The sequence below is a fragment of the Haliaeetus albicilla genome, chromosome 15 (genome assembly GCF_947461875.1).
Source record: "Haliaeetus albicilla chromosome 15, bHalAlb1.1, whole genome shotgun sequence".
Taxonomy (NCBI): domain Eukaryota; kingdom Metazoa; phylum Chordata; class Aves; order Accipitriformes; family Accipitridae; genus Haliaeetus; species Haliaeetus albicilla.
Window position 1 is genome coordinate 30,601,726 of NC_091497.1, and position 13,467 is coordinate 30,615,192.

At 45.1% G+C, this 13,467-nt stretch overlaps 1 protein-coding gene across 1 annotated transcript in view; it reads left to right on the top strand.

Moving 5' to 3' along the window:
- The first annotated feature begins 11,436 nt into the window (after window positions 1-11,436).
- The window catches only part of DGKH (diacylglycerol kinase eta), a 174,482-nt gene continuing 172,451 nt past the window's right edge, over window positions 11,437-13,467 (top strand). Inside the window, exon 1 of the mRNA XM_069802639.1 lies at window positions 11,437-11,493. Within this exon, the coding sequence (XP_069658740.1) occupies window positions 11,437-11,493 (57 nt within the window). The remainder of the gene's footprint in view (window positions 11,494-13,467) is intronic.

Sequence of the window (13,467 nt, forward strand, 5' to 3'; positions counted from 1 at the left end):
TCCTCAGCTTCAACGATTCAACGTGTAAAATTGATATCAGCACTAGGCAGGCTCTGCATGCTTTTACTCCGTGATCTCAGAGGGAGCTGATCTTATCCCTGTAACTGCGGATTACTAAGGCTCCCCAAGAAAGTGGAGGCTACAGACACATGTGGATAACCTTTTTAGACAGGTCCACTTCAAAGGAGCCGTGTCTGAGAGAGTAAGATGCAAGTAAACAACGTGGTTGATCTCGTAGTAAACAACCAGCTTATGTAAATAGTGTGTGTGTGGAGGAAATCATCTTACAGCTTCTGCACAGCCCTGTTTGAAGACCCATTCAGTACCATGAGGTAGAAAACACCGGTTCAAGGCAAAGCTGGCAGCTCTCTTTCCCTGCTCCAGGAAGCCTCCCCTCTCTCAAAGGCACTGGACTTAAAGAAGAAGCCTGGTAGGGCTTGTCTTCTTCACACCACCACCCCCCCAGAAGATGTGAATACGGGCTCCTTCACCCTTCCAGACCACAACCAGAGCAGGGGGCCTGAGGGCTGCTCGGAGCTATGGCGCTTTTGTTTTCCCCCCATTAGCCTAGCAGGGGATTTTTGGGTCTGTTTTAATGGTAAGGGAGGTTCTGTAGTTCTGCATGTCAGTGTCATATTTGTCTGTTGTTGTAACCCAATGCAAAATAGGCAATTTGTGTGGCTTTTAGGAAGAAGTCAAATCCTACAAGTTCTATTTATACACCTAGATGACTTGATAAAAGGGGTTAACCGTATCCCAGATACTTGGAATCATTAATCATTGCATCATTAATAGCAACAGCAACGCTTTGCTCCCCTTTAGTCATCTGGTTTCCCAACAATTTCTCAAACAGAATGTATTGTCTTCCCTGTTCAAAGGGTTTGGGTGGTGGGATTTTTTTCCGCAGCCTGGTACTGAAAGGTGCCTGCCCATGGAAAACATGCAGACCTGGCATTTGGATGAAAGTCTGCTTCTCTTCGGGACCCATGCTATGGGATTGGGTTCTCTAAAACCAAGAAGGGTGATGGAAGGAGGGATACTCACTGAAGAGCTTCAGCGCATCAGGAAGAAGGATTTTGTACTTCCCCCAAGAAAATAACTCCACCCAGTAGCTCCAAGGTGTATGGCTCGTGAACGGACACTGCTGATGTATGGATCAAGTTTTCCTTCCTATGGCAGTTGTGAGGGTGATGCTATGGGAGGCGGAAAAAGAGCTGGTAGTGTCTCTAAGCTTGGCTTGCATAATGCTTTCCACTGTTAGGGATACCAGGGCCTTGTTGTTTGAAAGGAGCTGTTTGGAAACACAGCAGGGAAATTCCTTAAAGTACGGGCGAGTTATTTTGCGTGTCCCGTGGAGATCTGAACGCAGCTTTGCCACACCAGAGAGGGGAGGTATGCAGGGAGGATCAGAGTCAATATGGTTCATCAACTAGAGCCATGTTCATGCTGGTTGACTTCTCTACTTCTAGTCCATATGGATAGGGAGTAAAAGGTAATGTGTCAAGCCACCAAGAAGGTTTACTACAAATGAAGAATATAAAGAAATATCAAGTAGCTTCCCATCTGGTGAATAGCAAGTACCTGTAGTTGGAATGAATCAGGAAGAAAAAATTGGCTGCATTGAGAGACTGGCTCAGACAGGGCATTGCACAACAGGACCATATTGAGTTTGCACAGACTGCCTTTATTTTGGCATTTCTTACCTCTATGACTGCTTCCTTTTGTAGCCTCAACATTCTTTTAAGGCAATTATTCCACCATATGCAATGCACAGCTCATATTAGGAACGTATGCAGCTTATTTATGGAGGCACAGTCTGTCACTGGAAACATTGAATACCATGTGGGTTAAAGAATGTTGAAGAAGAGTCTCTTGAGGGACACATGAGTGGTATTCCCTGGAAAGCATCCTGAAGTATTTTTAGCTATGTATTTTCTCAATGATGTGGAATGAAAATAAGCCAAAAAAAAAAAGAGAATAGGCAAGATGTATCCTATGTACTGACTGTATGAGAGACTCTGCATTCTGAAACTGCCTGAGAATGTGAGCCCTTGGACCTCCTAGTGAAAGAAGAAAAAGACCATCAGACTTTTTGCATATTCTTATTAAGTGGTGTTTTCAAGGGTCTTCAAAACAATACTCCAAAAACTACCCAGTAATGTTGTGAATTTTGTGCTTTGAGGGCTTGGCATGCAACTGTTCTAGCTACATGGAGGTTAATGCCTCTTCGTAAAGACGTGAGCCTTTGTGGATTCACATAATAAAAGCCTTGTGAAATTCAGCAGATCAGAAGGTGACACTCCCCTGTCTGGGACTGTTCCATGCCCTGCAACAGGTTTTTAAAACTAATTTTCAAAATGTAGAGTAATGAGATAGAACCTGATCTGGCTTTCACAGGGGCAAGTTCATCTACTGCCATGAAAAGCAGTGGTCTCATTCCAGATTTCCACCACAAAGATTGCACTCACTATCTGTCCAGACTGCTTGAATTCCTTGTTTCTTATGCTACCTACATTGTAAATTCTGATGTTGTAATTCCAGACTGTCCAAGGCATTCATGCTTAAAAATCAGTCCACCAGAATTCATTCCTGTACTGACCATACTGATGCCTATATTGCTGGGTTTTATGGAATATTCCCTCCCAAGCTAATTTCAAAGTGCATCTTTGTCACCGTGCCTCCTTTCGGCTTTGAAAAATAATATAATCCTTGTGGCCTAACCTCCAACCAGCTCACCTTTATGGTTTCTAAAATTGTTCAGCCAGTTGAGAAAGAAGTTACTCATTCCTGCAGATCGTTCATTTACTTACTACAACTACTACCATCCTTAAAATTAATTGGCGTGCCCAGCTCATACAGCACCCTCCCAAACCCCAGAACTCAATGTAGGTCAAACGTGAGGGAATTCAACCTCTTCCAAATAATGGTCTACATCTGAAGAGACACAACTTGACTTTGAAACAGGAAGTTCAAAGTAAACCATCCTTACCTCCGGCTATTTTCCTGAAACTGTTCCTGTTTTGGCTGGAGATTTTTGTTTGCTTGTTTCTCTCTTTTCAGGAATCACTGGCAATTTCAAAGGTATCCCAGGGCTTGGCAGTACTACCATTTGTGGTTGGAGAGCAGGCACAATGAGATTACTCTTTGGTGTCTCCATTTCAACTCTCAGTTCAGCCTGGCTCTCAAGCTGTGGTCTGACAATACAGTGAATCTGTTTTTTCGGAGTACTTAGTGACAGATCTCAAAGCCACTGTAAGCCTAAGAATGCAGTGTACTGGTACAGAGTCACTCCACTGATTCAGATTTGTTAACAATATACTGAAGAGAGGATTTTTGTCCTAGCAGATTTAATGTAGAGCAAGTATTCTCTGTCTAGGCAACTCTAACTTCATGCTGTCTTCCTGCAGCCAGTATAAAATCAACATAAAATTATAAAGTGAATGTAAACACTGTGCTGTGTGCTCTGGCTAAACCAACTGAAATGGAATCATACGCTCTTGCCTGATTTTGATCAAATTAATACTGCTACATGACATACAACCACATAGAGCTGGTATTAAATGATCGCAGAACCACTGTCTCAGTAGTCTACCAAAGCAACAACTCTGTGGTTAGAAAATTAAAGACATTTCATCTCAGCATCTGCTCTTTGCTTAGAATTACAAACACCCTCATCAGTGGAAGCTGTCACATCTAATAAATAGACAGCTTCAATCATTACCATCTACGATGTCATCGGGAGCATAAGATGGAGGATGCGGAAAACGTGCCTCAGCTGTAGGATTCTTAATGCTCCAGGTTTTATAGTGCCCCAGACCTCCTCTAATGACAAAACCCACTACTTTTGGGGCAGGATGAGGATATTTGTATGCCCCTAGTTGCTCTAATAAAATAGGGTTTTTTCTAACCTACAGAAGATTTATCACATTTCCATGATTATAAACTCAGAAGATTCCCTGGTGATTATCTAGTCTGTAGAGATTATACACTATATATACTATAGAAGATTTTACATGCAGCTGCGTGTACCTCAGTACCACGCACAGAGGCAATATCACTCACTTACAAGTACCAGAAATTCTTCTGTTCATAGATCCAGTTCTACTCCTAAATCCAATTTACTGTTTGATTCTGGCCGTAGGTCTTGCACAGCTGATTAATCACCGTGACCCCTAAGACCTTTTCAAAATCAAGGCATTCCCCCATAGAATCCCTCCTAAAGATAAGTGTTTCCTACAGACTTTGTTTTTAAGTGCACAGCTTTGCATTTGGCTGTTTAGAAATATATTTGCTTACGCTTATCTCACCAGGCAATCCAAATAATTTATTTCAATGATTTGCCCTTTTCGTGATTTACCGTCCCCTCAGTCTTCATGACATCTGCAAAGATTATCACTTAAAGGCTGCCTGTCTCTGATTCCTTCTCTGCTTGTTTCCATGGGATTCAGATGCTTTCATTTTAGAAACTGGTGCCTGATAAATCTGGTTGACCAGGAACTGCTCAGTCTCTTTTAGGATCATCAGGTTGGTACTTTTCCATTCAAACCACAAACATTTCCTCCTGGCATAGCTTCACCCGCAGGTCACAAACATGGAAGCCCCTCTACATTTCACAAACCGCACACTGGAAAAAAGGTTGCTTGTAAATCACATCCCTGTTCCTACACTCTATGAGTGCAGAAAAACATAAAGCAAAAGGCACCTCCAAACTTTGTCCTTAATTTACCCTTTTGCTATTCATCTGGTCAAAAATGTTTTTGCTAGTCACCAGTGCCTTGCTCCACCTTTCCTGACGAGGGAAGAATTAGGTCCTCAGGTTATTTCACAGCCCGGCGGATCCGTTCGCAGTGACACAAGCAAACAGACCCGTCTCCCACAGCATCCCAGTTGTACCAAACAGGGACCCCAAACGCGCCTTCCCCCCTGCCCCATGCCCTCTGTGCCCAGGGCTGGCAGGACCCACCGGCAGGCACACTGCTTCTTCCATCCCTCCAGCGGCGAGAGTTTTCCAGCGTTGTCGGGACAATCTCACAGGTCTTTTACTTCACCTCCCTGTGAAGGAAGGTTTTAGGACCAACCAAATTCTCTAGGATTTGGTTGGTCCTAAAATACCAAGGAGGAGGGGGAAGTATACATGCCTGGATGTGCTTTTATTTGGCAGCAGTAATGCAGGTGGGTAAATTCTATTAATAAACAACCTCCACCCGTAAGGCCTAGTAGCAATGCATACTTATTCATTACACCTCATTGTAGTACTAATAATATCAAATATCTGTGCAACTCTTCAGTAAGACAATAAAATATTTTTTCCCTAAAAACAAAGATATAGACATTATTCACATGTGATTTGTGCGGTAAATGACAAGATGACGGTCAACTTCAGAACATAATATTTTTAACATGAGTCTTCAATAAAAATATTTATAATATTCACTCCTGTACATTTCAGCTTTATTAACCTAAAATACACAGACTTGTCCCTTTTATTTACTTTTTCATTTACTTTTTCAAGCCTAAACTAGGCTTGGCTATCCAGCCAACGTTAATTTGGAGCTCTCCCATACACTATGGCTGTTTCATGGATTAAGACTCTTTCTTTAAGTTAGAAACGCAACTTAAACGAGGTTAAAGTAGCAAAAATGTATTTTCTTTTCTGGTAAAAGTCATGTGCCATCCTCGCTTTATTAAAAAGTAAAAATAGCTATGCAAACCATCTGACGGGATCCCTTGAAAGTAATGTGGGAACACTTCTAGAGCAATGCCAGAACTTCAACTCCACATTAAGTAAGTTAATAGACTCTATGAAAAACTTTGCAGAGCAATTTGTCCCTGAGATAATTGAATTTAAATCACAGGAATTATAGTAAGAATTAATTTAGTCTTGTTACACTTGCCTCAGTTACTAAAAGCATCAGTTTTACTTAATATTGGTATTTGTGTTTTATTTGCTACTGTCAGAAAAATGTATCATCTTAGAAAAGTAAACAGACGCATCCTTCATTCTCTGCTCTGTTTCTCATAGCCATCTCCCTTCCTTCCTTTCATGCTTTCTCTATGGATACTATTTCTCTTCTCAAATCTGTCAATTTGCAAGGTTCCCCACTGAGAGTATGTGCTTTCAGCATGTGCTGGAAGTGAAATAAATGGGACAAACTGCGTGCTTGAAAGTAAGCACATACCTCACTGCCTTGGCCACAAAAATGCTCTGCGGTTTTCAGCACTACATCCACCAACTCTTGTGAAAAATGATTTCTTTTTTTGCTATGACAACAATATTTGTCTCAGTATTCTCTAGCTCATCTTCAAAGAAGATCAGGACCATGGCCACGAGTCCATCTTACTTAGTCAGGATGACCACACGGCTGCATTTATACTCCCCCACCACTGCACACACATCTTGTCACTTCTTCCTTTCACTTGTGCGAGCAATAAAAACTCCACTGGGATAAGTCTGTCTCTTTTTCTCCTCTATTAAGCAGGGATTTTTTTTGGAAAAAGTTCTGGTTTAATTTTTATTTGAACACATACCGTGATAGACTGCAAGAAGAAAACCGACCAAAATAGGAATTTTACATATTGATTTGCCGTAATTGGAAAGCTCCCAAACATTGTACTTAGTAGAACACATAAAAAGATAAAAGGAACGGCTCCTTCTCAGTGCCAAGTTGTTGGGTGGGCTAAATTCTTTCCATTTTCCATATAAATAACTTTGCCACTTGTTTTCTCCTTTTTAAGTGTCAGGAGGGAGGCAAAGCTCTTTTCCCCCACTCCAATTTGGCTGTTATAAACCTTCAGCAGTTTAGAGATTGTTTAAATAAAACATTTACTTTTGTTCTGAACATTTCAGAAGTAATATATTTATTAATTTGTATGTAATTTTAAAGTATCACATTAGTAACCCCTATGCTTTACTACTTGTTTCTCTTTCTCTTTTCGAATAACTGTCAAAAACTTGCATCTGCAAGGTCTGAATTAATTCAAAGAAGCAGATTCTTAAGTTTGTGCCAGGCTTCCCCAAGTCTGTAACCACAAATGCAAAACTCCATCAGAGGTATTTGGCTCAAATGTAAAAATGAGGTGAAGATACATCCTGTGTTTAATCGGTTCAGTTCTTGTATTATGAAGCGAAACTTTCAAAAAGAAGAAAAAGGAGGAACTTGGGAATTACTGATCTATCACATAAACTTCAATTCTCCCCAAAATAACAATGAACTGTTTGTAAATACTTAGAAGATAACAGGGAGGGGTGTAAAAAATACAGGTTTTTTGAGGACAAATAACATCAAATAAATCAGGCCTGTGGATGGGGTAGATGCCACGTACATCATTTTACTAAAGCTTTTGACACTGATGGGACATTTTCCTAGGAAACCACCTTTCAGCTGAAATACTCCCCAGAGCTCACAGATCCAAAGACGTGCCATCGGGAGGAAGCCCTGCTTCACACACAAGCTGGAAGGATGTTTCGATGTCCTCGTTAATGGTCAGGATGATCAACCAAGGAGCGTGTTCATCACACCTGGACAAACCCAGGGTGATGTTATTTCAGGTGGGCGCTGCAGGTTGAGCGAAGTGCAGGCAACGCTTTTGGAAGTGCGAGCTGAGAGGTCAACGGTGAGAATGAAATTGGGCTGGTTTAGGGCAGAAATGTGTGACAGCGGCCTCCAAATGCACCAAAAGTTATCACTGAAGAGGCATGGAATGTGTGTTTCACTCTGCTTTTAATACATTTATCATTTTAATGACCCACTGCGGGTTGTTGCTGCCTGTCTGTCTGGCAGGAACTACCCAACTACCGTGTTGATGAAATCCTACCTTCAAATAGTATGCAAAATTGTCTAAGAGGAAAAAAAAAAAGTCCAACTGGCATGTTTACAATGAAGAGAACGAAGGACAACATTTCCTTGAAGAATTTACTCAAATTAGGCTTGCATACTACGTGCCAAGAAAAGAATGAAGTTTCATGTTAGCATAAATTGATGAAAATTAGTGTATACTCTTTATGTGATATACGCTAAGTGCAGTGCTGGTGGAAAAAATGTAGGAAACTGTAAAAAAGCTCATTCTTTTAAAGTCTTTCCACCTCAGATTAGGAAAAAAAATGGAAAGTCCCTTTTTCCCCCCCCAGGGAGTGGAAATACTTAAAGAGGTGGGGACTTTCTCATGAATGTCTAAGCATAGCATTGGAATAAAAATCTGTATGTTTCAGTGCGTCCAATACATCCAAAATATTTTGCTTAGAAAAGGCAGGCATGTGTTACTATTTTCAGTGCTCTTCATGTAAAAATAAAGTCAATAATGAAACGTTTGCTTTGTTGATGTAGTTTTCACTGAGTCTTTAAGGGCAGGGAACAGAAGAGACAGAGGGAGAGGAGGCACCTTTGAACACAGTAGATAGAGCAGACTACCAGAAATTCAACCCCAAATGTCTAGACTAAATGGAAAAACTTGAAAAGAATAAAAACCCCAAACGGTCCAAATAAACAACACGACTTGGAACAAAATCAAAAAATCAGAAAGAAATTAAACCAACCCCCAGGCTGTGTTGGGAGAGGTTTTGATGCAGTTTGGTAGACCAGCTAGGAGAACCACTGTCTGTTCCCAAGCTGGTTGTGAAGACCTGCCTCCGGTGAGCTCTTCTCTCAACCCAACGTCCCCGTGTTCTCAAGGGGACGGTCGGTCACTCCTCGTTACAGCAGGCAGCTCCTCTACCCCTCGCTAACAAAGCTTTATCCTTGCCTTGGGCCTGACTTCAGTTCCCTTGCCCCTCTATAAATGTGGCAGCACGCCCCTGAACAACAAAACTCCAAATCCTGTGATTCTGACATCTGTCCTCAAATTCCATGTCAGCTTTGACAGAATTACATTTTTCAGCGAAATACTTTGCCCCTGATTTTCAGCCACTTCGGCCAAGCAGTACAGAGACCTCGGTCTTGGCAGAAACTCTGCTCTTCGACCTGGTGAGCAGAGCTCACGCGTAGGGAAATCACACAGGGCAGGACTCCTTCAGCAAGGGCCGAAATCTGTCTCCTTCACAGAAAGAAGTGAAAAATCGAATTTGACATTGGGGAGCGCGAAAGGGCAGGGCTGAGCTGAAGCTGCATTGCGTGGGTTTCACTTAGACCTAGCAGGATCTGTGCAGCGGCTGATGTCTGTCCTCCTTATCTAACAAGACCTTGAAACGTACCTTCAGCCTAAGTAGGTTGTTGTAATCTTCTGGGGCCTATGGTAGCTTTCCACTTACGGAAACCAAGCTTTGAACTCCAGGGGATGGAATGAGGTGAATGTAATTGCGTATCTAGGCACAGGTATGAGATTCAGGGCACGTGAAAGAGAAAATGGGGCTGAAGGCACAGCAAGAATCTGAAGTTCAGGGCAAAAGTGTACGTGTAGCGCTTGAGTGAAGAAGTAACTTCAAGTCGCTTGAGGTTCCTGTATATGAGTTTTCAGTTTTTGTGGTTCAGCAAGCAAAGAAATGCGAGGCGCTAGCATGACATATATTTCATGGCAGGCCACTTTTGCCACAAAGCCCCAGCGTGGCCAAGGCTAAGGAGGCCAGATGTCGAGAGGTATAAACAACCATCATGTGAGATCCTCCGGTGCATCATGAGGAAAGGAAGGGAGCTGACTAATCTGACTCTGACACTCGTTCTTAGAGTAAAGCCCTTAATAGTATGACATTCCTCAGCAGTCTCTCACACTCGGGGGACAAAGGGAAGGAGACCAGACATCCTTGGACAACGGTTGCTCACCATCAGCTTTAGAAAGCTGCCTTCCAAAAAGCAAAATGTTCTAAGTCATCTTGTTTGCTTCCTCCTGAGGTTACAAACTTACCATCAAAGCAGTTCATCAACAGACCGCTGATAAACTTATTATCAACAAAGATAGTTCCTTTTTTCTACTGCTGGAAGAAATGCAGCAATTTCAGTTCCTCAAATGAGCTATACTGCTGTGGCTCTTCTTTGGGCCTGGCTTAGGGGTACACCATCTCCACGTCATGGGATTTTGCTACAGGCTTAGTTAAATGCATGGATAAGACTTCACCTTTTTTCAGCAATAGTGCTAGTTTTTTGTAAGTTGCCTATGTATTTTGCAAAAGCTAGAGCTCAGGTGGCAGTGTGCCATTTTTTGGTGCGAAAAAGCTTTAAAACACAAAGAAAACGAATGTATCTTTAAATAAAACTATTAGAAATACAAATTCCTTTCTTCTTTCTTGTGAAATCCAACTCCTTTTCTGATGTTTGCATTTATCGAGTAGATGACCCAGAGATTCCTTTTTGTAATCAAGCACGATAGCTGCAAATTCCAAAGGGCAGGCTGGAATGAAAAGGAACGTAGAAAAACAGGGGTGAAGAACACCATTATTTTGGATGGCGACTGAGCTTCATTTTCTCACTCTCTCCTCTAGTCCTACTCTTTCGGGCACCCCGCCGTTCCGCAACAACGGGGAGAAACGAGTGAGTGAAAGTGTTGAGTTTGTAGGAGAGACAACATCCGCTTGACGAGTCGTAATACGTTGGCTGGTGTTCAAGGGTATGCTGGTAACTAGTAAACTGAGAAGACTGAAGTATACACACTGCGTATATTAATAAAAGGCGTGATGGAGGGCGGACAAATCCCGCTACGCCGTGAGGCAGGCGTGGTGGCCTTGGAAATGAAAGGCGCCCCATGTCACCCGTGGCCTACAGGTCCCTGGTGTCCTTTCCACGGTGCCCATGCCCTGTCCCACCTCTTGCTTGTCTTAAGATAGATGCGGGACCACCCGACCCCTCTGGAGGGGAAAGAGGTTGCCCAAAGCGGGTTAAAATGTGCCGTACCGGGCTCTCAGGACCTCGGTGCTGGGGCCGGAGGGCTGTCCCAGTACCGGGACCCTGGCCTTGACACTGGGGGGAGAAGGGAAAGAGCCATAACCCCGGTGGGGCATCAGCGGTTCCCGGTGCATCGTGGGGGGCTTTTCCCTCCTTATTCCCCCCCGCCACGGGAGCATCCTCGGCAGCCACGACGCCGACAGCCGAAGCGGCTATAAACCGGCTTATACCCAAGGCGATTTGCCGGTAATCCCTCGGGTTTCCAAGGGAAAGGAGGGATTTGGGGGGGGTATACAAGGCTCCCGAGAAGGAGGACCCAGCGGCGGTGATGATGTGAGCGGCGTGGCAGCTAAGGACCGGTTCCCCCCCACGGGAGCCGGGGCTGAGCCCGGTGGCCGTGGGAGGGAAAAAAGCCGGGAAAAGAGGGAGGAGGAAGAGGAAGGCCCTGGAGGGGGGGAAAAAGGGAGGAGCGGGGGCCGGGGGGGGGGGTGTAGAGGAGGAGTGTGGGGAAGAGGGGAGGAAGAGCGGCAGCTGGGGAAGAGCTCCCAGCCGGAGGAGAGGGAGGGAGGTGAAGCCCGGCTGAACCTGCCCGTGGAAAAAAGGGGTCTGGGGGGGGTCTGGGGGGGGGATGGAGGAGCAAAGGTACCCTTCTTATAGCACCCGCAGCCCTGCCTGGGAGGAACTGGTAGGTACATGCGTGCCTTGCAGTTGCGGAGGCATTTCCTACCCTTTTTCCTGCCTGTATTGTTCAGTCTTGGGGGGGGGCTGTTGCGGGGGGGGGGTCGGGCTGTCATCCTTATCCGTGCCCCCCCCCCCCTCCTCTTTCCCTTCATTCCGACCCCGTTCCATGCCGGAGCCTGGCAGCTGGCTCTCGTCCTCCTCTCCCCGGGGGTGGTGGGGTGGTGGTGGGGGGGGTGGGAGGCTTTTGCCCCCACCGTGTCTGGTCATTTGCTGGTGGACTTGTGCCTCGGGGGGGGACACACATGAGGAGTTCATTGCCCTTTCCGAGTTTCACTTGCCCGGGTGGAAAGCCTTGGATTAGCACCGAGAGCCTTGCCTCCAACTTTACCGGGGGGGGGGGAGGTGTTGGGTGTTGATAGCATTCAACGCCTTCTCTTAGCAAAAGCAACGTGTCCAGCGTTGGGAGGCAGTTTCCAGAAAGAGACACTTTTTTTGTTTTTTTTTTTTTTTTTTCCACTTCTTCTTCTATAGCCAGGCTGGGAATCGCTCCCAGCGGGGTGGCGAAGCGGGCCGGGGCTGGGGTACCCCCAGTGCCACCCTGCTTTGTGGGGTGGGGGGAAAGTGGGTGCCTTTCGGCTCCTACGAAGGGAGGGCAGTGCCCAAAGTGTCGGGGAGGAAAGCGGCGGTGCGATGGCTTTGCGGTTTGTTTAAGCAAGTCCTTCCAACCGAAGGAAATCATGTCACCGGCATCCTCAGCAGGCGATAAAATCAGATTTCCCTTTTCAGGGCCGTCTGGTCCTGCTCTTGGGCTTTTCTCCATTGTGCAAACACATCAGGCAGGGAGGGCTAAAAATAGGCTTTGGGTAGGTGCTTGGGAGATTTCAGGCTATCCGAGAGGTCAAGGCTAGGCTGTCTCTGGCCCTGAACTTGGTGAGGTGACGTGAAGCACGGACCTGTGCCACTGCCAAGCTCCCCTTTCGATGGCTGTGCCATGTTCTGCTAACTCGTTGTGTTGGTCCAGGGCCCCCTGTTTTACTTGTAAACCCAGTTTTAAAGAGCAGCTGGGGGAGAGCCACGCTTTGCCTGGCTCAGCATGCTCGCTCCCAGGAAAGCAGCAGCCCAGCCCTGGAGATAGCCATGGTGAACTAAGTTCACCCCCTTCCCCGTTAGGATTTGTAGCCCTCCCAAATACGTTTTTCCTAGCCTCGTTTTTTGTTGTGAAGTTGAACATCCCCCTTCACTGCCCTCTGCAGTCCTCAAGCCCCGAAGCTGCTGCCGGAGATGCAGCTGTGATAGGGAAAACAGCTGTATGTGTGTTCCGGTAACATGGAGCTGACACCGAAAGGATCAGGCAAGGGAAACCCGAGATTTTTGCCTGGAGAAACGAAGACATCGTGGGAGGAAGGTGGCGAAGCTGATTCCCGCGAATGCGTTATCCTATTAAACAGTGACATTTAAATTGGCTGCCGTCATCTGAAACTCAGCTGAAACTCAGGAGGCAGATGGATGGCAGCCCCTCCGCTTGGAAATGCGGAGTCCTGGCTGAAGCATCCAAACCCATTTCCTTCTGTGCGCAGGGCTCAGATAAACAAAGAGCACATCTTTTTTTTCCCCCTCCCCCAGTAAGGGCCAGGATTTGGGTCATGTTTATCATTTCATTGCTGCATTTGTTAAAGAGAGTACATCCATGAATGCAGTTTCAAGGTTAACCACTGCACTGATTTCCTTTACAAGACTTAATTTCAGCTAAACCACTCAGTCCTTTACCTGGTAACCTGCTGGTAAAATACATAGTCTTTGTGGCAAAAGCCACATTGTTCTTCTTTGTATCTGCTCGTAAGCAGGCTTTTTATTATAATGGGGGCAAAGGGAGATTTAGGTGAAGAACTGCATGATGAAGGGAAAAAAAAGTGCCCAGACCTCTCCCTTGCTCTCAAAACACAGAAAAAGAGCACCAGGATGGGGGAAACTCTTTATT